Below are 226 nucleotides of genomic sequence, written 5' to 3'. Positions count from 1 at the left end.
CCCCCCCCCAGCGCCCTTACGGAGCCATTTGTTACCTTGGGGACCTCTCCCCCGGGGGGCAGCTGCAGGATCCAGAAATTCTTGTTCTTGAGGAGGTTCTCCATGTTCTCCAGGCGCCGCTGCACCCGCCCCAGCTCCTGGACCAGGGTTCCCAGCAGCGCCAGCTTGCCCTCCAGCTGGTTCCCGAACTCCACCACCATCTTCTCGCAGTCCAGATATTTCTTCT

The 226-nt window shown here is 61.9% G+C and overlaps 1 protein-coding gene across 1 annotated transcript in view; it reads right to left on the bottom strand.

Moving 5' to 3' along the window:
- Window positions 1-200, bottom strand: part of LOC104471630 (zinc finger protein 777-like) — a 4,070-nt gene extending 3,870 nt beyond the window's left edge. The window contains exon 1 of the mRNA XM_010087028.1: window positions 36-200. Coding sequence (XP_010085330.1) covers window positions 36-200 — 165 coding nt within the window. The remainder of the gene's footprint in view (window positions 1-35) is intronic.
- Window positions 201-226: the final 26 nt, after the last annotated feature.

Source organism: Pterocles gutturalis, unplaced genomic scaffold (assembly GCF_000699245.1).
Source record: "Pterocles gutturalis isolate BGI_N339 unplaced genomic scaffold, ASM69924v1 scaffold39236, whole genome shotgun sequence".
NCBI lineage: Eukaryota > Metazoa > Chordata > Aves > Pterocliformes > Pteroclidae > Pterocles > Pterocles gutturalis.
Note: the sequence above shows the minus strand (reverse complement) of the source record. Positions and strands in the feature narration are given on the sequence as shown.